The sequence below is a fragment of the Mesocricetus auratus genome, unplaced genomic scaffold, assembly GCF_017639785.1.
Source record: "Mesocricetus auratus isolate SY011 unplaced genomic scaffold, BCM_Maur_2.0 Super-Scaffold_100007, whole genome shotgun sequence".
Classification (NCBI taxonomy): Eukaryota; Metazoa; Chordata; class Mammalia; order Rodentia; family Cricetidae; genus Mesocricetus; species Mesocricetus auratus.
The window spans coordinates 1,885,354-1,906,350 of record NW_024429191.1 but is presented as its reverse complement, the minus strand read 5'-3'; the positions used below and the strand labels follow the sequence as shown (position 1 = coordinate 1,906,350).

At 48.8% G+C, this 20,997-nt stretch overlaps 1 protein-coding gene across 1 annotated transcript in view; it reads right to left on the bottom strand.

The window, feature by feature from the left end:
- Positions 1-3,016: 3,016 nt before the first annotated feature.
- The window catches only part of Emp2 (epithelial membrane protein 2), a 42,080-nt gene continuing 24,099 nt past the window's right edge, over positions 3,017-20,997 (bottom strand). Inside the window, exons 2-5 of the mRNA XM_005084558.4 lie at positions 12,978-13,143; positions 9,131-9,236; positions 6,476-6,622; positions 3,017-5,640 (exon numbers count right to left, since the gene is read on the bottom strand). Of these exons, the coding sequence (XP_005084615.1) occupies positions 5,453-5,640; positions 6,476-6,622; positions 9,131-9,236; positions 12,978-13,055 (519 nt within the window). The 5' untranslated portion in view covers positions 13,056-13,143 and the 3' untranslated portion in view covers positions 3,017-5,452. The remainder of the gene's footprint in view (positions 5,641-6,475; positions 6,623-9,130; positions 9,237-12,977; positions 13,144-20,997) is intronic.

Genomic DNA, 20,997 nt, shown 5'->3' with positions numbered 1-20,997 from the left:
CACACACACACACACACACACACACCTCATTGCAGGGGCCATCCAGGACAACTGTGCCCCAGCTCTGCACAGAGGACATTTAGCAATGTCTGAAGATGATTTTGTTGTGACATAGTGGCATGGGAGTGTCCTGTGTTCATCCAGGAAGCCACAGATGCTGGGGGAATTATGCGGGTGTCTAGCACAGCCCTCACCAGAGAATTCTCCACCCTCAATATCAGTGTACTGCGGCCAAGAACTCTGCCCAGAGAGACAGCATGAAGCACCTGCTAGGAAAACTCACCCAAGAAAAATGCACAAAACACTCTTCACAGTGTGTCCATTGGAAATGGCTTCAAAGATGTTTGCACCCAAACCAGAGCCTCCCCTTGCATGTGTCTGACAAGGACAAACATGCCAAATGCTCAGACTCAAATGCACAGATGCACAGCCTACTCTGCTGGAATCTAGTGGCCAGGGGACTTGATGGGCAGAGGTCAGACTCAAAGAGCCAAATGCACAGATGCACACGCCCCTTGTAGAAAACTGTGTTGTGTGTGTGTGTGTGTGTGTGTCTATGAACCAAGCACACTTGCATCCAGAGCACTTTTTTAATTTCATGTTTTATAGGTGTGGATTTTTAAAAACTGTAGTATGTCTGAGCACCAACCGTGCACCTGATGTTCACGGAGACCAGAAGAGGGCGTTGGATCATCTGGAATTGGAGCCACAGACAGTTTTGAGCCACCGCATGATTGCTGGAACTATACTCAGGTTCTCTGCAAGAGCAGTATGCATTCTTAACCAACTTTAAAATAAATTAATTTAAAAATAAAGGAGTGGAAAGCAATTGAGGAAAGACACCTTGCCATCCACCTGTGGACACACACACACCACAGCATACAAACATACACCCTGATACATTTTATTGGATGGGATTGTGGTGTCTGTGCTATGAACAAGTCTGAGGTATCGGGAAAGAAAGACACGTCTGGCTGTTTGTCTGTTTGTGCTAAGAGAATGTGTCTGCTGCCTTTATTGCCAGGAGAGAGAATGTGTGTGTGTGTGTGTGTGTGTTGCGTCTGTATGTCTGCCTGTGTGTGTGCCGTAAGGAGTGAGCAGCCTTATATACAGGCTTACAGCACAGTGGAGAAACCCCAGGTGTAAGAGCTTGTGTTTTCCTCATGCTAGATATTGATGTCAAGTGGGCAAGGACAAGTGGGCAAGGCCGGGGCTGTAAGGCAGGACTAGAGAACAGGATGCACCTGAGTTATCAGCTGAGAAGCATTGCACAGAAATCCGTGGGACCCAACATGGGATATCCTTTTTATAGGTTTATTTGTTTATTTATATACAGTGTTTTGCCTGCTTGTATGCCTGAAGGCGGAAGAGTGCACCAGATTTCATTACAGATGGTTGTGAGCCACCATATGGTTGCTAGGAATTGAACTCAGGACCTCTGGAAGAGCAGCCAGTACTCGTAACCTCCGAGCCACCTCCCCAGCCCCCCTATTTTTTCTTTTATTGGAGCGTGACTGAATCCAGGACACATGGGTGTGGAACCTACAGATAAATAGGGCCACTGTGTGGTAAATTTTTTAGTTGGAATCTAATCACAAACTATAAATGTATCTCAATGCAGGAGTATGCCTCCAGGGGAAAAAAATGAAACAAAGCCCCATGACTAATAATGCATACATTGAGATGAAGAGAAATCGGTGAAGGTTGTGTTCTGTTGGTAGCAGACTTACACTGAGGAGTAACTCCCACAACTTCATCAGCAGATTTTCCCAAAGGTGGGGGTGGGGAGGGGAGGGGGGCGGAGGGGGATGGTCTTTGCTGCTAGTGCTATCCATCACCACTCAGGAGGGTGGTGGGTATCGCTGGCTCTTCCACCAAAATATTTTAAGTTTTGTGTCCATGTTGTCTTTCTCCTTTCTCAAACAACCAAATCAAAACAAAACAAAAAACAAAAACCAATCCTTCAGCTTGGGCTGTGGCTACATCTCAGTAGATCAAGTCCTTGCTTGCCTTGCTAACACAAGAATCTAAGTTTAATTCCAGGAACCTGTGTTTAAAAAAAAAGAAGAAAGAAAAGAAGGACACATGGGGCCATTTGCTCCAAGATCACGAAGATGTTTGTTTTTGAGAAAGGATCTCATGTGATCGCTGAGAGTTTTCAGAGAGTGCTCCACCATGCACATCACATCCACCAAGATCTGTGTACAGGTGTGAGGCAGCCACTACACCAACCTCTCGATGGAAGTGGGTGGAGTTTATCCTGGGATGACCTGTCAGCCACTGGTTGCTTGCCATAAAATCTATACATTCACTGCCACCATCACCCCAATCCCCTCCCACACTCCCAGCACTGAGGCCTGAACCAGTGCCCTGTATTCTGGGCAAGTCCTTGTCTCTGAGCTACACCTCCAGCCCGGGTCTCACCAAATTTCCCAGGCAGATCTTGAACTTGGCCTCCTGAGAACTGGGATAGTAGACCTGTACAGCCAGGCAGGGCTCATGTCACCGTGTTAATGGGATCTCCCACGGCTCACCCCCACTCCAGAATCTGACTCTAGGTCCTACCTTCATAGGGAAGGTGGCTTAGGGGAATTTGGTTGTACAGTTCTTCATGTACAGTTGTGAGTTATAGAAAACAGAAGAAAGACTGCCCTGAAGGAATATTAGATAGCATCTTACTGCCTGAAATCACACTTGTCCCCAAACAAGAGTCAACATTAAGCTCTCAGCTTCTGTAGCACTTCCCTGTCACCTCTGCGTTGCTATGTGGTAAGTGACAATCCCCACTTGGGTGGTTTTGCTTATAGAGCTCCTGGGGGAGAGAGGGTGGCTGTGTGTGGCGGGTCTACATTTGGGCATGGTAGGTACAAGTTCGGGCTGTCCACATCCAGCTTCAGTTCACAGGGAACACACTAGAATGTCAGCCTGTTTGCTTGGCAGAAGGCAGAAGGGAGCAGGAGGCATCTTGCTTCTGCATCCAGGTCCACGAACACACAACACACAAACATTATCTGAATTCTTTAAACAGAGACCCAAAATAATTTTAATGCAAATAACAAACATGGGTTAGTCTGTCTCTGTCACATGCCCCACCCCATGAATTACAGTACTTTATAAAAATATTGTAAGATGCGCAAACTAAAGTTCCTTTAAATACAGTGGTGGGTTTGGTCCTAATACATGCTTCTTGGATATCCCAGCTGACTTTCTTGTTGATCTTTGGTAACTAGTGATAAGCACCAATTGAGAGCTGATCCTACAGAGAAGGGTGGATCTGTTCTCCCTCACACCCGCATCTCTTTCTAGTGTCCCAAGTGTGGGACACAGAGCAGAGGATAGGCACCTCTCATGTCACAGATAGATGTGGGCACTGATGTGGGCCACAGTGGCAAGCAGCCAAGACAACCCACAGGCCCATGCCCATCGCATCGGACGGTTCCTTCTGCAGCTCCGGGTTTCTGAAGTGGGAATTCATGCTGGCTCAGACCACACTCTCATGCCTGCAGGTTGGTCTGTTTGTTTCCATCGTGACTATAGGACATTATGGCAGAAAAGTCCATACCAGGAAGGTGTAGAGGACACTTTACAGGCCTCCCTCCTTGAGCCTCACAAGACTTTGAGCCAACCCTACCAGCTAGCCAACAGTGAGCTGTGGGAAGTTATCCAAGGCATGAGGTGGTCATTTGCTCTATCTCTTCCCCATACCACCTTGGCAGTCTCTTCAAGGGAAGGAAGGAAAGCAGATAGGAGAGATGGACGGAGGGAAGCCAATCTACTGAGGAGGTGTCCATGGTATCCCTAAAGCAACTGAGACCCAATTCCCCAGCCTCACTGGGATTGAGCTAATGGTAAACGACCCCTTACAGAAGCTCACATGCGAAGATGTTTAAACAACACAAATCTACACTCCCTGTCCCAGAGTCACCTCTCTTACTTGGTGCTCAAAAGATGGGAAAGGGTACCAAAGGGAGAAGGTTGCCATCCTAGAGTTCTTGGGTCACCTGGTATAGCACATCACTCCTCCAAGGCTACTAACAACCTTCTCAGGGTCACATTTATCAGGGCATCTTTGGAATTGCTTGGAGTGCAGCTGGAATTCTCCTTTGATGCCCATCTTGAAAACTATGGCTCTGCTGTCTTACTGTGGGAAGTGTGGGATCCTCTACCCAAGTACAGATACCTCAAGGCACTTATAGTCAAGCATGCAGAAAGTGGGCTTCCTACCACCCTGGGAGGTTTTTGACTCTGGTGGGGTCCCTACTGCTCCATCACAATTGATAGTTTTTCTAGTTGGTTTCTGGTGTGTGTTCTTCACTAGACGAGTTTAACGAGGAATTGTTTTGAAAGGTATTCCCTTGACCTGACATGTGGCAAGACCAATTCATGTTGAATGATGGATAGATGAATGAATGCAAGATGTATCTTCTGAGACTCCAGAAATAGGGTCCTAATGGAAGCACCCACCTTAGAAAGAAGGGCAAGAAGAAAAGGAGAGTCCTTCCAGGACAGGTCAGGGAGGAAGCTGCCCAGCCCACCTCCCGGGTGGAGGCTTATGATCTGGGGTGGGGCACAAGTGGCCCGGATATAAGCAGCTGTGGGAGAAGCAGCAAGAGCTGGTGGAGGCCAAGATGTAGCTGGCAGTGGGACCACCTCAGTGTGATGAGACTGCTGACATTTACAGGGTGGCTCTGCTCCCTGGCTCTAAGACTCTGACCCCCCAGTTTTAGCGTATCTAAGCATACTGCAGGCCTACCCCTTTGATGAGGGATCCTGAGGGTCTTTGAAGTGGACTTGAGACTGCATGCAACAGATGCCCTAAGGAATTACCTATGGAGACTCAACGCCTAAACATGTCATCTCAGTGAAGGGTCACTAAGCTTAAGGCAAACAGGAGCCTGTCAGAAAGTTTGCATGATGACCTAACTCACTGTAGGGAGACTGGGGCTCTGGGTCCCATACAGACAGAAACCAGGGCCAGTCTTTGCCTTCCTCTTACATGAACTAGGGGTTAATATGTGAGGATAGATAGCCCTCACTTGGGCCCCTCATCATCCCACCCGTGGCTGTCAGAGTAGAATGGGCAGGGGGAGAGGGGCGGGGCAGAAAGCTACAGAGAGCCTGTCCCTGAAGACAGAGTTTTCCCACCTTTGGCCACACCCCCACCCCAGGTCCTTGGGTGAGAGGCATCCTGCGGATTTCCACATTGCTGAATCTTGCTGGGCGTTGCAGAGACTTTCAGTGGGCTTGCATGTTGAATGCCAGCCTTCATGGTCTGGTCTCGGATCTCAAGAATGCAGAAACTCTTCTCTCTCTTTTCTTCTTCTTTTTTTTTATAAAAGATTTTAAAGGAAACAATAGGTTTGCTAGAAAAACCACAAAAAATGATTATATACAAAATGGTTACGTGAATGTGTATGCCATACTGTGGGGAGAGTGGCCGGGCTCCTGAAACCTATTTGCGCTTCCTCAGGATCATGTACATGAGGCCGCTGATGAGAGTGAAGGGGAAGGACACCCAGGCCAGAATGAAAGAGTAGCCATAGCTGCCTTCTTGCATCATGTAATAGATGTGGTAGTTCTGTTGGTGCAAGTCTTGGCGCCGGTCTGTATAAATGGAAGCCCCGATCATGACACACAGACCTGTTAGGAACCAAGCCAAGGGTCAGATATACTGCAGACCACGATGTGTCCTGGAACTAGCCTAACACTTGTTAATGGATTCCCACCAGCTTAGGTCACAGACCTCAAGTCCCTTCCACAGCTTATGAGAGCCCATTTATTCTGGCCCCTTCACATTCCGGCCCTCCCAGCTCTAGGTTCTTCATCCCAGGACTTCTACCTGGCACACTGTCCCTTCCCTGTACCCAGACAACACACTGCAGACTGCAGCTGTTATTCTCAGAAAACCCAAGCTCAGGCTTCATGCTTTGGGGACACCTTCCCTTTCCCCACAACTGAACCCAAACTCCTCCATATTAAGTGTGTGGCCAGCTTCTCCCTTCTGGGTGTTCCCCAACTTCCCTCCTCCAGTCATTTTTGTGGGGGCACAATGCAGGGCCACAACATAAGAAGAGCGTGTCTGAGCTCCTTTCTGCATGAAGGAATCTGCATGTACACGATGCTGATGGTCTGTTCGTTCAGAGTTAACCTTAAATCTACATGTCATCCAAACTGGTGACTGAGAAGGAAGGCAAGACTCCATAGCCTTGGTGTTTGCAAGAGACAGAACCCTGAGAGAAAGGGGAGTCTCAGAAATGAGCTGTCTGGCCAGAGGGATTATGCCTGAACTTGGAACTGACTTCTCGTTCACTCTGGCTCTGCATAAGGAGGAGCCCAGGAAAAGGATCGGGAGGGCAGGCCTTGCTCTGACCCCCAAGACTGCCGGCTACCAGGGAAAACGTACGCTTTAAAGATCCAGTTCTTGACTGTTTTGTTTCCATGGCAGGCAGTAGAGACTGCTTCCAGTTTCACTTACATGACATGAGCTGGATGATGGCGGTCAGGATGAACCTCTCCCCCTGCTTGAGGCGGAAGAGCTGAAGCAGAAAGATGAGGAAGGAGAGGCAGCAGAGGATGGTGGAGAGGATCATGGTGGCCTGCACGGCCTGCATGATGGAGTAATCTGTGGGGAGAGGGCGAAGGCACGTCTGAGGACCGAGGCATCACAGAGGGGTCGCCGTATTACCTACAGTCAGGCATGTCCAATGTCATGTATAGATGTCACACTGAGATCTGCACAGTCAAGGGAAAGCCCATGTCTTCAGCAGATTCGTATTACCTACAGTCAGGCATGTCCAATGTCATGTATAGATGTCACACTGAGATCTGCACAGTCAAGGGAAAGCCCATGTCTTCAGCAGATTCGCAGCCTTGGTTGGGCCCTCTGAACACTAGCTGTTGTGGGCCACAGGCCGCAGACTGGATACACCTGGCCAGCTGAACGCTAGTGAGTGCTGCTATGAAATCTTCCAGCCCACCTCCTTCTAGAGTCCAGTCAGGCACCTGCCCAAAACACCGATGTGGCCAGAAGATGGAGCCAGAACCCACTACTCTGACTTCCTCCTGCTCTGGGTCAGGCTCAGACCTGTTTGGCTCAGGAGCCCGGAGGTGGGGGGTGGGGTGGGGAGACAGGGACGAGGGGCACTTAAAAGTGCAACACTTGGAGCTCAACCTGCAGCTTCCTAGTTTGCCTGAAACTGGCTGGAGGGAACACGGCTTGTTAAGGCCTCATGAGAAATTTACAGCATGGATCCCAGCTGCACAGCCTCGGCCGGTAAAGAGCACATGGCCCCGCTTCCTTATTCTTCGTAGTGAACAAATATATTCTCCAACACAAACACATCTTCGCCTGACTCCACTCCTCCGAAGCTGCCAGGGAGAAGCGAGAAACCGTTCCTCAGGCAGACAGGGCTCCCTGGTTAGGGATTGGGGGGAATGGGTCAAAGGACCTTGGGGGGGGGTGTTAAGAATGTACTCTGCTTGGTTTTCAATGTAGTTTGCTAGGAGTATACTCAGTTCTCAAAGCTCATTGAGCCAAGGAGCCCTTAGAAGTGTGTATTCCCATGTTTGTAAGTGACAGCCCTACTCTAGAGTAATATTACCAGACTTCATTGAGACAAAAGGAACCAGAACACCAGACGACAAGAACACTCATTTAGGGGCTTCTAGAGTCTCCTGGGGAATTTCAAAGTGGGCCAAGGCTGTTACCCTGTGCCTCTAAACATTACTTACTAAACTTTCCAAGGAGCCATCCAGGGTGGCTTGTTTAAGCTGCCATCACTGTGGGGTGGGTGCCAAGAATCTATATTTTTAGCAAGTATCCCAGGTGATTCATGTCTGGTGATGAGGCAAATGTAGAAACTGGTTTTATGAGGAAAAATGGCTATGTCCTTTGAGATTAGGGTTTCTTCGCATTGAGTTGCAGAATATGCCACTGGCGGCCACGCTGGCAATACGGGTGAAACCAGCAAGGGCACAAAGAGCAGAAACTCAGTGTGTGTGTGTCTGTGTGACCTTGCTGTGGTTTCGGCATTCCTGGAGGCCTCCGGAACCGGCTCATTTGCAGGGTTAACATCTCATACCACCTGCTAAGCTAGTCCTCCATATTCTTGGGCTCAACAAACATTTTTTGAGGTGTGTGGGTTGTGGGAGAACTCAGACAGTTCCAGAAAGCAAAATTTGAATTTACCATGTACCAGGCCAGATCCACACAGATAAAATGACATAGAGAGAGTGTATTCAATGTCGTAAGTAATCTAGAAGGAGGGTGTGCAAGGGTTCCATGAAAATTTTTGCTATATTACATCCTTTGGGATCCTCATGGGGGTTCAGTGTCCCCTGCAGATCCAGAGTCTCAGCTAGCACTGGGGTTGCTTCTGTTTTTGTTTTAGCACTGGGCTGGGGAGAGAGCTCAGCATCCACCCCCATTCTGAACATCCTGAGTTAGAGCCCAGGACAGAGAGAACTGACTCCCGTGGGTTGTCCTTTGAATTCTATACATGTGCCATGTTCTTTGATATACAGGGACAGAAGGAGCCAGTGTGGTCAGACTTCACTGAGGGTCTCTGGCTTTTAGCCTAGCATTTTCCCCTGTTTTCACGTCACAGGACACCAGTTTACTACTGATTGTAGGACTGGAATAAATTAGCATAATAAATTTATATGTGGAAAAAGTCTGAGATAGAAGGATTTTCTTTTTTTTCAGGAAAGAGTCAGGCAATAAATAATTCAGGATTCTGAACTTTTTTTTCTTTGTTTTGGGGATTTTGTTCCTTTCACAATTTTTAAAATGTCAAAAGCATTCTTAGCTCATGGGCCGTACCAAACAGCTATGGGCTGAGTTTAGCTGGTAGGACACAGATCCCTGATTTTAGAGCAGAAACATGGAAATAATCCCACATGGAGAGCATGGGGCACAAACAGCAGAGGCCCCAATCCACTGCCTCTGGGCACAGTGAGCTGTCCTGGCTGACCCTGTTTCCCACCACAGCTGACTGTTTCCAGGGCTCACATTGGCATGACACACAGGGACAGAGAGCAAGTGGAGCCGCCTAGGCAGGCTGAGGTGGTCCTGCCTGGGTCTGCTCTCGGGGAGATGGGGCACCAAAGCTCGGCTCACACACACACTCACCTGTAAAGTCATCACTGCCGCTCAGGTCGCTGATCTCTGTGCAGTTGGTGCTGTTGAAGCACACTCTCCAGATGTCTGCTGAGAAGGTTTCTCCTACCCACCAGACCTGCAAAGGGAACACAAGCTGCTGGTTAAGGACACGGTTCCTGAGTCCTGCTGGGTCAAGGAGTAAATGTGGCCCCTACTCAGGACTCACAGCTTCTCAGAGGGCAGACCACAGGTGGGTCTCCCAGGGACTTTATTCAAATGCTCACTCCGAGTCAAAAAGGCCTCAGGTCAGTTTTGGGTCTTTACTGAGTCCCATGGGATGCCAGGCTGCAAGCCTTCGGAAGGACCTGAGGTGTTCCATGCTCTCATGACCCATGGGGGGAAAGCATACCGAGTTAGCAGCCATCAGAGAAAACAGGCCAGTTCTACCAGAACAGCAGGGACAATGCGTAGAAGAAAGGATGACATCAAGGGGACAGCCTGCCACAGTAGCTGGGGAATGGACCCAGCCTAGATGTCTGGATACTAAAAATGTGGCCTATGTACACAACCGAACTAAAATAAAATCACAACATTTGCAGGAAAGTGGGTGAACACACCAGGCTCAGGAAGACAAACATTCACTGTTTGTCTCATATGAAGAACTAGATTGCAAGTGTGTGTGTGTGTGGGGGGGGGGTGTGCTCATAGGCTATGGGACAAAGACCAGGATCAGAACCCAGAAGAGGATTTAAGAGAGGTGGGAAATAGAAGGTAATGGAATTCACATGATTAGACAGCAGAAGGAGGGCTAACTGGGGAAGGGGAAGGGGCAACTGGAGGGGAGGGGGGGCAAGGAAGGGTAGTGAGAGAGGGGAGCCAATGAGAACAAAGTATAATGTCACCCATGTATGAAGATGCCACCGTGAAACTGACTACTCTGTCTGCTAACCTAAAAATTAACTTCAAAAAGGTACCCATGGGCTGGCGAGACCGCTCAAGAATGAAGAGAAGCACTTACTTCCGAGCCTTGTGACCTGATTAGGTCCCAGGATCCATATGATGGAAGGAGAGAATCAGCTCCAAAAAGCTGCCCTCTGACCCCCACATGTGTGCCACAGCAATACCCCCCCCCCCCAAAGGAATGAGAAACATAAATGTTTAAATTTTGGGAGGCCAGCCTGGTCTACAAAGCTTCACAGAGAAACCCTGTCTCAAAAAATAAAATAAAAGTATTTAAACAATAAAAAAGTAAAATGAAAATTAAAAGGGGGGGCCCTGTGATGAGCAGAGAGGAGACTCCCTCTGCCTTTGCCCAGTGCCTTCAAGTTTCCTTGTACTCCTGTCCCTGCCGCTTCCCTTGCTGTCCTTCCTGCCTTTCACTCCCCATCCCTCAAGGGCTGGGTGCCTCCTCCCACCCACTGGGCCCACACACACCCCTGCTCCCACTTCACATTCAGCCTCAAGGGCAAGCATGATTCCAAGTGCATACCAAACGCCGGCTGACTCACTGGCTGGCACACCTCCATCCATCCTCGCTTAGTGTCGTGCTAATGTAAATCCCTGCGTGTGGGAGCACATTCCACACACCCCCATGTCCATCCAACCCTTTCACTAAGACTGACCTGTCTGGGATCCTAAAGGACTAGATGCAGGAAACCACACACACACACACACACACACACACACACACACACTCCTAGAGATTCCCCAATTGACCTGGCCTTCCGAGCAGTTTTCTTCCCCTTAACAGTTCCTGTAGTTTGAAATGACCAGATGAAGCCAGGCCTTGGGGACAAGACCAGGTCTCTGTTAGAAGCATCACCTCCTGTCTGGGCCAAGGGGTTATCAAATACACCCTTGCTAATACAGCTGCTAATTGGACCCTGAAAGAACAAGTTATATGTCAGGGGCCTGTGGACAGTTTAGAAAGCTCCACTCATGAGATCTGCCAGGGAGTCTGTGAGTGACCTAGTAGCACGGGTGCCTGGCTAGTAAAAAGATGCAGGGGACAGGGAGAAGGTGGCCTGGATGGGTTATCCAGGCTGATTTTGCTCCCTGTAGGACAGCTGTCAACATCTGGAGAAAACACACCCCTTCAGCTATGAGCAAGACTGACACCTAGTGACAAAGGCCAGGGATGTTGCTAGGCCACTGCAAGGTACAAGACGGTCCTTGACGTGAATTAATCACATCGTTAGCCACTGTGAGCAGAGCAGCAGTAGTCATAGGCGTGCAAGCAGCTCTGTGGTGGGGTACAGGGCCTTTGGGAATGCACCCTCCTGGTGTATAATATAGTTCTGCACGTGGCAGTTCTGTTTTTAGTTAATTTCTACCTTATTTTAAAAAATCGGTCGGGACACAGTATCAGGCTTCACTGCGCCACTGTCAAGGTGAATTTGTTTCCGGTGCTACCCCTCCCTGTTCTTCCTCCATCCTCCTGAGCTGTCCTTAGCATCCCCACACCCACGGCCTCCTTTCTCTTCCACCTCACACATACCCTGCTACCTCCTCACCTCCTTGGAAGCTTGGCAGGAGTGGGGGGTGAGGGGGGTAGGGGGTGCTTAAAAATTATTTAACTGTATGCAATGTATTTGGGGTACTTTTGCCCCCCATCACCGTCTCACCCCCTCTACACTCACAGAACCCCTTTTATTGCCAACAAGTCCCTTCATACTTTCATGTCTTTCCCGCTGAGTTTAATTGGTGGTGTCTGTGCAAGTGTGGGTCATTTACACAGGCGACTTGCCAGCGGCTACACCACTAAAGAGAATGTTGTCATTTGTTTTCTTGACAGTAGTCATTCTGACAGGGCTGAGGCAGAATCTCATAGTAGTTTTAATTTGCATTACTTTTATGGCTAAGGATGTTGAACACTTTAAAAAAATATATTTACTGGCTTGTTACATGTATCTTTTTTTATTTTGAGAACTCTCTGTTCAGCTTGTTGGTCCATTTATTAACTGTCTGGGTGTGTATGTGTGCTCATGTGCATGCGTGTGCATGCATACATGGCTGTGTGTGTGTGTGTGTATGTGTGTGTGTATGTGTGTGTGTGTCTGTGTGTGTGTGTATGTGTGTGTGTTTAAGTTTTACAGTCCTTTTGTTGTTTGCTTGCTTTTGTTTTCAGAGACAGGGTTTTTCTCTGCAACCCTGGCTGTCCTGGAACTCAATCTATAGATCAGGCTGGCCTCAAACTTACAGAGATCCACCTGCCTGTACCTCCTAAGTACTAGGATTAAAGGTGTGCGCCACCACCGCCCAGCGGGTTTTGCAGTTCTTTATGTATTTAAGACATTAATTCCTTGTCTAAAGTATAACAGGCAAAACTTTAGAAAACATAATTTGTGTCCTAATTTTAAAAGTAAAATAGGAGGTGGAGACATGGCTCAGTGGTTAAGAGCATTTGCTGCTCTTGCAGAGGACCCCAGTTCAATTCCCAGAACCTACAAGGTGGCTCACAACCATCTGTAACTCCAGTCCCAGGGGTCCAAGGTCCTTTTCTGAGCTGTTTGGGTACCAGGCACTCATAGGTAGCTCATAGACAAGTGTGTAGGCAGAACACCCACACACAAAAAAAAACAAAATAAGTACATTTAAAGAATGAAATAGAAACATTCAATAGATAAAAAGAATCCCTAGCTCTGAATGCCAATGGTGCTGAGGCTGAGAACTGTAGAGAACCAACCTTCCCCCAGGGCTTCTGGCAGGCAAGCATCATATCAACCATTACCCTGTCTTACCTCATCCAAACCTGAGCGCAGGATGCTCCAATGTTCCATGCCCAGGATGGGAGGACACCCCAGATCGCGCTCACCACCCTGCTCTATGGTCTCTACTGCCCATGACTCCTAGGTGGGTGACGAGAGCAGAAACTTACACTTTTAATGGTGGCAATGAGCAACAGTGTAAAAATTCCGACGTGGAAGATGATGACTAAGGCAAGAATCGTCAACATGCTCACAGGGCAGTGAGTGCTGAGCCGGCAGCTGGGAAGTCCAGAGAGGGGCGAGGACCCAAAGAGGAAGGGAGAGACAAATCCAAACCTGCCAACGACAAGGTAAAGTTCAAATCAACAGCTTTTAACAGAATCTCAGAAGATTCAGGACAGCTCTTCCTATTTTCTTGCCTCGAAACCCAGAGCCTCTGTGCTGCTGGATCTAGGTGGAAGACCAATTAAAACCTCGAATTCAGACCTTGGACAGTAGCTCAACTTGTGGAGTGTTTGCTTGGCAGGTGTGAGGCCCGGGGTTGTAGTCCCCACCGCTGCATGAACGAGGGGCACACGCCTGTCATCCCGGCACTTGGAAAGTGGAGGACGGAGGACAATTCCATGCAATTGGCAACACAGTGAGTTAGAGGTCAACAGGCCAGCCTGAGTTACACAAGAACCCGCCTCAAAAGCAACAGTGGCCAGACATATGGCCCCCACTGTCACATCAACAATGTAAGCCTGATAACCTGGATTCAATCCCTGGAACCCACTTACAGGTCAAAGGAGAAAGCAACTCCACAAAGCTGTCCCCTGACCATCACATGTGTGCTGTGCCATGTATACCCACACATATCACACAACATACATGCACACACTGACATTTTGTTTTGGTTTTGGGGTTTTGGTTTTTTTGAGACAGGATCTCACTATGCAGACCAGGCTAGCCTGGAGCTCACAGAGATCACCTGCCTCTGCATCCCAACTGCTGAGATCAGAAAGGTATGTGCCACTGAGTTAAACTTACGTATATATTCAAACAATGTTGGCTCCTGAAATAAACATACAATGTATAGCAGTGATTTCATTTTCCTTTCGTCTCACATGAAGACTACACTTCCCAGAACCCCTTGCACTTAGGATGGGCCAGTGCAGCTAGATAACACTGAAGCCTCATACCTTAGACTGGGATTATGATTTACAAGACTCTGGATGTTCAGCTCCTGAGATTTCTAGGTAATTTTTAAAAACTCTGGTGGACAATCTGAGTAATATAGAACAGGAAGCAACTGCAAAGTGAAATCAAAGCCCTGTGCCACACTCAGGAAAGACAGGCCAGCTCCAGGGGAAGGGAGATACTCAGGGTATGAGAACCTGTCCAAGCCAGGCTGCTTCATAGCAAAATAGGGAGAGAACAAACATAGGTGATATGTGATACAGAAAGGAAAAAAAGCATTCAAAGGGATGCTTTGAGTATTTCGGAGTTAAAGGTCACATTGGTGTGAAAACTGATGAAACCTTTGAGAGTTTTACAAACATGACCATTGTATCGGTCAACAAAACTCAAGTGTCATTTGAACATGTCATTTTAATGGGGTTGGAAAAGTTCACCCCCCAAATCACACATAGCTCCTTCTTTCATATCAATAATTTGCAAACTGATTCTATTACTGAAATGTGTAGGAAATAAAATTAACTTTTAATCTCACTGTCTAAACACAATGCTTCAGACTAGGCCTTGTTTGTGCTGTGATGAAATCTTAATTTTTAGTGGACTAACACACACACAAGTGTATATACACGTGAGTTTGTATGCATGCACACACACTTTTTCTGAAATACTTGAGAGTAAGTTGCTTAAACCCAACCTTCTTTTTATCTAAATACTTTACTGAGTATTTCTGGAAAATGAAGATGTTTCCTTACATAGCCAGTGTGATAATCCGAATTAAGAACATAATTAAGGACTGGAGAGGTAGTTCTGTGGAAATGCGCTTGCCAGTCAAGTGTGAGAACCTGAGTTCAGATCTCCAGATCCCAGTTAGAAGCTGGCCGAAGTGATGCCAGCATATGTGCTCTTCCTGTGAGATGTGAGGCAGAGACAAGAGAGCTCCTGGAAGCCCGGGGCCCAATTAGCCTGGATCACACAGCAGAGAAACAACAATTAGCCTGGATCACACAGCAGAGAAACAACAACAAAGAGACCCAGTCTTACACAGGTGGAAAGCAAGGACTGACAGCTGAGGACACTCTGACCCCCACATGCGGACTGTGGCACGTGTGAACTCACCTCCGCGTGCACAAATGTGTGCGCATGCATGTTCTCACCACCAAATCTACCATGACACAATGCCATCATCTCTTTCATCATCCACATCACACATCTCCAGACAGCCCAGTCACATCTCTGTAATTTTTTTTCCTACTTCAAGATGATAGGCTCCATTTTGGCCCGAAATCTCTTCAATCTAAAATTGCCCCTCGCTCTTTGTCATGACAGTGACAGGGCTTAAGAGAATTGGCCATCTTTGTGGGATGCCTGGCATGCTGGCTGCTATAGTTTGAATATGAAGTGCTTGGCTACCAGCTGGCAGGCATTTGGGAAGTGACTGGGTTTTAGGGGCTCTGACCAAAGGAATGGACTCATCCCCCAAAGGATTCATAATATAATGACATTGGGATGTGGAAACGTTGGGAGGCGGGGCCTAGCTGGAGGAAACAGATCTCAGTGGGTGTGCCTTCGGAAGATTTACCTGGTCCCTAGTCCTCTCTCCTCTGTTTCCTGTTTCTGGGAGATCCTCTTCCTCCATACAACCCTTTGGCCACAATGCTCTGCCTCACCATGGGCCCAGAATCAATGGAGTCAGTGGACCAAATCCTCTCAAACAAGAGCCCAAATGAAGCCTTCCTCCTTCGAGTTGTTGTCCTGGGCAACAGAAAGCCTGACCAACACTCGTGATGCGTCTCCACTTTTTTTCCATAGGTAAATGCATTTTAATAATTATATTGCATAATTACATGTTGATTGAAGTCCATATATTCATTAAACATCTCATTTCAAATCCCATTTAGCTGGCTTCTCCATTTCTGAGTTCCCTTTCCTGTTGCTGTGACAAAATAAAAAAAGCAGCTGATGACAACTCACAGCTCAAGGTTGTAACTGTCACTCAGGGAAACCAGAGTCAGGGAAACCAGAGGCAACAAAGGAACAGAGGGACGGGTGCCTGAGGGAAGCCACAGAGGCAGCAGCATCAGAACTGAAGAAGCAGAAAGGGGTGGAGCGGTCCTCCACTTGCTTCTTTCTGTGCAGTGGAGGATGCATTCACAAGGCATGGTGCCACCCACAGTGGAGCCTCTCCCCACCTCAGTTAACCTAGTCAAGACAATCCCTGCAGGCATTGCATGGTGGAGGGGCTGTCTCCCGGGATTCCACATCTCAAGTTGATAGCTAAGACTGTTATCACACCCAGAGATCCACACAGGCTGTTTCCTCAGCAGGAATGCTACATAAGGAATGTGGCTTTAGTATACCCCACCAGCAGACCCAGAGTGTCAGTCTGTCCCATGGTTGATGGGGCCAGTTGGAGAGCTTGGTTATGGCCTGCCACATTCACCTACTTTCCGGTTGTAATCGCAAAGCCACCTGGAGCTGGAGTCTAGTTCAGTGGCAGTGCTGACCTAGATGTGCCAGATCCTGGAGTTTGAGCCCTAGCAGTGTATGTGTGTGAGAGAGGGGGGGTATAGAAAGACACAGAGAAAACAAGAACAAGAGAGGGAAAGGAGAGAAGAAAAATGCAACACTCCAAGAGTCACCTGTAGGCCAGGGAGCTGCACCAACACAAGGACTTGAATCCAGATCCACAATGGGGAGAAGATGGCCAGACCCTGAGGGCTTCCTGGCCAGCCAGACTAGCCAAAATGGTGATCTCCAAGTTCGTGAGAAATTCTGTCTTAGAAAATAAGGTGGAGGAAGACAACTGATATTGGTCTCCGGTCAATGCGTGTGTGTACATACACAGGTAAGTGGGTTCATACGCATACACATGCAACACACACACAATTATTCTCAGGGAAAGATCTCTAGTGTGGTAAATATGAACAAAATATGATTTGTCCTGGTGGCATTATGTCCAAACACCACGTCGCTATTACCACTGCCCAGCTCCAGCACAAGCCATGTCTCTACCGTGAAACCACTACCCACTGCACAATCTTCCCTCCCCATGCAAGCCTAAGTCTCTGCACAATCATCTTCCCTCCCCACGCAAGCCTAAGTCTCTGCACAATCTTCCCTCCCCACGCAAGCCTAAGTCTCGGGACTGGTTTCCTGGGGACACCAGATAATGGGATGGAGCCATTTTTGAGCTTCTGTGCCTGGCTTCTCCACGCAGCTTTGTATCTTGCACAGTATAGCATGGGCATGGAGGAATTCTGAGATAAAGCAAGGACCCAGCTTTCACGAAGCTTTTACCTCAGTAGTCTGAGTGCCACAGGTATTTATGAAATGTAATTGTCCAAGACCGAAATTTTCTGGCACCTCTGGTCCTGCTGCCTCCTCTGGTGGACATGCCTTAGACAAACCCTCCTCCACCTGTCTCTGCCAGCTCTCCTCTCTGACTTGCTCACTGCTCCTCCATTAGTCCCTCAGGGGAGGGAGGGACTGACCAAGGCTCACACAGGGGCTGTCTCTGACACCAGAATTCAACACATGAGCCAGGGTTTGTGTAGCCACAGAACACATTCAGGGAGGCCCAGGCAGCCATTCTTCAAGCCATCGCCTCACCAACTCAGGGATTCCTCCAATTCTTTACTAAGGGACAAATTCCCCTTTGTTGAGGCCTGCCCAGGGCCACCACACACTGGCTCCAAATAACTGCACTTCTGACCTTCCAGTCAAAGCCAGAAAGAATGCCACAGCACTGTCATATGCCCAAAGGCCCGTTCACCAGGATAAAAACGCAGGACTGTAACGGTGTTCTTCAGCACTCTGCTCACACACACACACACACACACACACACACACACACACACACACTCTCTCTCTCTCTCTCTCACACACACACACACACACTCTCTCTCTCTCTCTCTCTCTCTCTCTCTCTCTCTCACACACACACACACAGCTGAAACCTCCTAAAAAAGAACAGACACTTTGACCTGCATCCATGCAAACAAACCCGGTTAGGTTTTAAAACAATTAATTGAAGAAAATGATGATGTTAAGCTTTTTGTTTGGATGGAGGTGCATCAGGAGTTCAAAAACAGCTTTGGCTGCACAGATAGTGAGTTTGAGGTCAGCTTGGACTACAGGAAAGCCTGTCTCTAAAATGAGGAGGGGTAGTGGGGAGAAAAGAGAGAGAAGAAGGGAGGGAAGGGGGAGGAGAAAGAAGGGAAGGGGAGGGATGGGCAGGGCTAGGGGGAAGGGAGTGGAGTAGAGGGGAAGGGAGGGGAGGGGAGGGGAGGGGAGGGGAAGGGAAGCTGCTGAATATTGGGATTACAGCTCCTGACTGGTTTTCGCGTGGATTCTGGGGCTCAGGTCCTCATGCTTGCAAGGCAAGCCCCCTTGTTACATTTCTTTATTTCTTTTATGCGTGACTGTGGGTGTGTTTGTGCTACAGTGTGCTTGTGGAGATCAGAGGGTAACTGCAGTAGTTGGTTCTCTTTCCACCATGTGGGGCCTGGGGCTTGAACTCAGGCAATCAGGACTGGAGGCAATCACCTTTACCCATGTTGATAGCCTGTCAATGTCTTTGTGTTGATGTTATTTCTTTGTTTGTTTGTTTGTTTCATCTGTTAATGCACATACACTGGTCAGGGACAACCTTCAGGAGTGGGTTCTCTCCCTCCACTATGCTGAGGAGTCGGCCTCATTTCTGCTGACCTCAAAGCTCCTCCTCCTCACACACACACACTCACACACACACACTCACACACACTCACACACACACACTCACACACACTCACACGCTCACACCCTTATTAATTTCTTGCTTAGAGAAGTTCCCTTGTCATCAGTTGCCCCTCCCCTTCTCCTGTCATCTAAGTGTCTCTATGTAGGTGACAGTCATCACTGGTCATCGTGAAAACATTCTGCCCTCTTTCCCCCTAAGAATGCTACCCCAATCTCTCTGTCTCTGTCTCTGTTCTCCTACCTCTCTCTGTTCCCCATCTCTCTCTCCTCCAATCTCTCTGTCTCTGTTCCCATCTCTCTCTCTGTTCCCCCATCTCTGTCTTCCTCCCATCTCTCTCTCTGTTCCTTCCATTTGCCATGTTTCTTTTTATGATCTTCCCACCTTTTTTTTTTTTAAATCACCCCAGGGTCTTGGTTATAGAGTCCAGAGACAAGCCCACCCCTGGCAGTGCATTCCTATTCTTCCTGTCCCTTTCCAGGCTCCATCCTTCTGGGCTCCAAGCCATGTGCAGCCTCAGCAGCCTCAGCAGCTGCTGCTGCCCCAGGCTGAGCCATCACACATAGCATTCTTCAGGGAAGACCAGCAAACCCCACTGTTGGCGCCTAGAACTCTTGAGATCTGTAGGAGCTGGAGCAGATTCCAGAAGATGAAAAACAGACGGAGTGTGATGGAGGGAGGGAGGGGCTATGTTTACACAGCGTGTCTTGGTGTCAAGCCTCGTGAGCTAGTTGAGCAAGGGCTCATTATCCCCATTTCACAGATGACAAATTGAGGCTTCTGAAGGCTTCAGAGCAGGACCCAAACCTGGGCTTTCCAATTCTGAATCCAGGGCATTTTTCTGTCCTCCTGTCTCCTGCTCGTTCTCATATTCAGAGACTAAAGGAAGGATAGAAAGGCTACTGATGCTGTGTCCTCCCATGCCCAGACACCACACTCATCTTGTCAATACTGTGGGATACTGCTAGCAGGGTTCCAATGACGGGGAGGGTTCACGACTGGTTTACAGGCAGTCTGTCCCCTCCTGTCCTTCCTTCACAAAATCTCCAGGGCAGGAGCCCAGGACCTTGGCTTTTGCCAAGAGGAAGTGGCTTTGGCACAGGCCACATCCGTGCAGGGGAACCAAAAGTCCAGGGAGGTTCTGCTATTTGGATGGCTGCTCTGTCTATCCAGCTCCATTCTACCACACCTTTCTATAACTGAGCCCAAGGCCTGGACTAGGACTATTCCCAGAAGGACAAACACAAGGGCAAGCTGGAGGTGTGGGGCCTTCCACGGCAGATCTGAGCTACCTGATAAGGTCTGGCCAGTCCTCCAGTCAGAACCCCTCCACCCACAGGCCTGCTCTCTGGGCACTGGCCTAGTTGTGGAGATGCTGGGCCACACTGATTGAGGAAATCTGGTACCCACCCTGGAGCTGGTGCCTCCACCCATGTCTGCCTGGAACCCAGGCCTCTCCTGCTCCCTCAGGATCTAGCCGAAAGAAGCTCTGGCCTCTGCTTTCAGGAAGAGAGAGATCAGCTCAGCCTCCTGTCTTGGAGTCTGAACACCCGCCAGAAGGGAATAGTGAAGCTTCCGGGATGCACTGAGAGCAGGGGAAGTCCACGATCCTGGGCGGCCCAGCTTGGCGCTCAGGCTTCACTCTGGGCTCTGGGCTAAAGGCCAGCACTTGGCCCTGTCAGGAAATGGTCACAGGCGGGACACTAGGATTTGGCAGAGCCCCAGTGCAGAAGCCATTAGAATGAATGACTTGTCTGCACCCCTGTAGGTCTTCCAACTCAGTGGCACAATAACCATGACATCAACGATAAAGGCAGCCAATGTGTGCTGCCTAGAGGGTACCGGATTCCCCCAAAGGAGCCACTCATTATTCACGCCGTGAGCACTGATTGAGCACCTGCTGTGTACCAAGCCACTGTGACACATGGATACCTCAGTACTGTGTGTGCATCCTACAAGTGTTTGGGCCCAGGGAGTTCAAGGGTGTTTAAACACTCAGATGTGGCTTGGTAGCACGTCTGGTGGTACGGCAGGCCTGGGTGGAATAACACTCCAGTGTGGTCTCCCAGGTGAGCAGTAGTCAGGCAGAAGCAAAGAATGCCCACAGTGCCAAGGTGTATCCATGCAAGGGGAATATGTACCCAACAGGAGCTGAACACTCTGTTGGCAGAAGCTTGAAGAGCTGTGGGGCTGCCACAGGGCGAAAGCTCATGGCCCAGACAGCCTCACTGCTGACTTTGGCCAAGCATTTGCAGGGGAATAACCCTAATTCCAGGAAG